The 1,363-nt window shown below is 50.7% G+C and overlaps 1 protein-coding gene across 1 annotated transcript; it reads left to right on the forward strand.

Annotated features, from left to right (window-relative positions):
* Window positions 1-220: 220 nt before the first annotated feature.
* Window positions 221-643, forward strand: LOC143283197 (uncharacterized). The gene has a single exon (XM_076589373.1). The coding sequence runs from the start codon at window positions 221-223 to the stop codon at window positions 641-643; it is 423 nt and encodes a 140-aa protein (XP_076445488.1).
* The last annotated feature ends 720 nt before the right edge of the window (window positions 644-1,363 follow it).

The raw sequence follows: 1,363 nt of genomic DNA on the forward strand, positions 1-1,363 counted from the left end.
CAGGAAGACGGGACCAGCATTGAGGAACAGTGGATGGCCTTCAGAGACGCTGTCTACACTACTGCTCTCCAACATCTCGGACCAGCAACCCGAATAAACCAAGACTGGTTCAATGAGAACGATGAAGAAATAGAGGCACTGAGTGCACCATAACGACCCCAAGTCACAAGCCAAGCCTTTGCTAATGCAAAATGAAAAGGCACAGAAGAAACTTCGCGAGATGCAGGACAGCTGGCTCAGCAAGAAGGCAGATGAAATCCAGAGCTATGAAGACAGCCACGACACAAAATGCTTCTACGATGCCCTCAAGGCTGTATACGGACACCAGTCCTTCAGTTCCTCACCCCTTCTTAACGTAGATGGGACGCAGCTGCTGACTGAGAAGAAGCAGATTCTAGAGTGGTGGGCTGAGCACTTCAACAACGTCCTCAACCGTCCTGCCAACATCAACGAAGAGGCCATTGCTTTCCTGCCCCAGGTAGAGATCAACGAGGACCTCGACACCCTGCCCACAGAAGACGAAGTCAGCAAGGCAGTGAAGCAACTCTCCTGTGGCAAAGCGCCAGGATCCGATGCAATCCCTGCTGAGGTGTACAAAGCAGGAGGCCCTGCCATGATGCAAAAGCTAACTGAACTCTTCTAGTCCATGTGGAACGAGGGACAGATCCCAGCATAGTCCACATCTACAAGAGGAAAGGAAACCACCAGTCTTGCGACAACCACTGAAGCATCTTCCTCTTGTCTATTGCTGGGAAGATTCTGGCACATCTTGCTCAGCCGCCTTCTCCAACATCTTCTGCAAGGTATCCTCCCATTCAGTCATTGTGGCTTCCGTGCTGAACGTGGGACTGCGGACATGATTTTGCTGCACGCCAACTCCAGGAAAAATGTCAGGAGCAACACAGAGACCTCTTCATGACCTTTGTCGATCTGACCATGGTTTTCAATAGGGGCAGCAGAGAAGGCTTGTGGAACGTCATGGAGAAGTTTGTTTGGCTACCCCAACAAGTTCATCCGGTAGTTCCACGACGGCATGATGGTGAAAGTTCTGGATGACGGAGACGAGTCAGAGACCTTCCCAGTGACAAACGGCGTCAAACAAGGGTGCGTTCTTGCCCCGACTCTGTTCAGTATGGTATTCTCTGCCATGCTGACAGATGCCTTCCATGACTGTGAAGAAGAACCCACGTCAGGTACAGGACTGACAGGAGATTGTTCAACCTCAGGTTCCTAGAGGCTCTTACAAAGGTGAAAGAGACTGTCATCAGAGAGTTCTTTCTTCTCACAAGCTTGTGACAACTTCGGTCTCACCATCAGCACCAAAACGACCAAAGTAATGTACCAGCCTGCCGCAGGAAAGTCA

The sequence above is a fragment of the Babylonia areolata genome, chromosome 6, assembly GCF_041734735.1.
Source record: "Babylonia areolata isolate BAREFJ2019XMU chromosome 6, ASM4173473v1, whole genome shotgun sequence".
Classification (NCBI taxonomy): Eukaryota; Metazoa; Mollusca; class Gastropoda; order Neogastropoda; family Buccinidae; genus Babylonia; species Babylonia areolata.

Coding starts and splice junctions, on each gene's coding strand:
- LOC143283197 (XM_076589373.1), top strand. CDS start 221: ATGCAGGACAGCTGGCTCAGCAAGAAGGCAGATGAAATCCAGAGCTAT.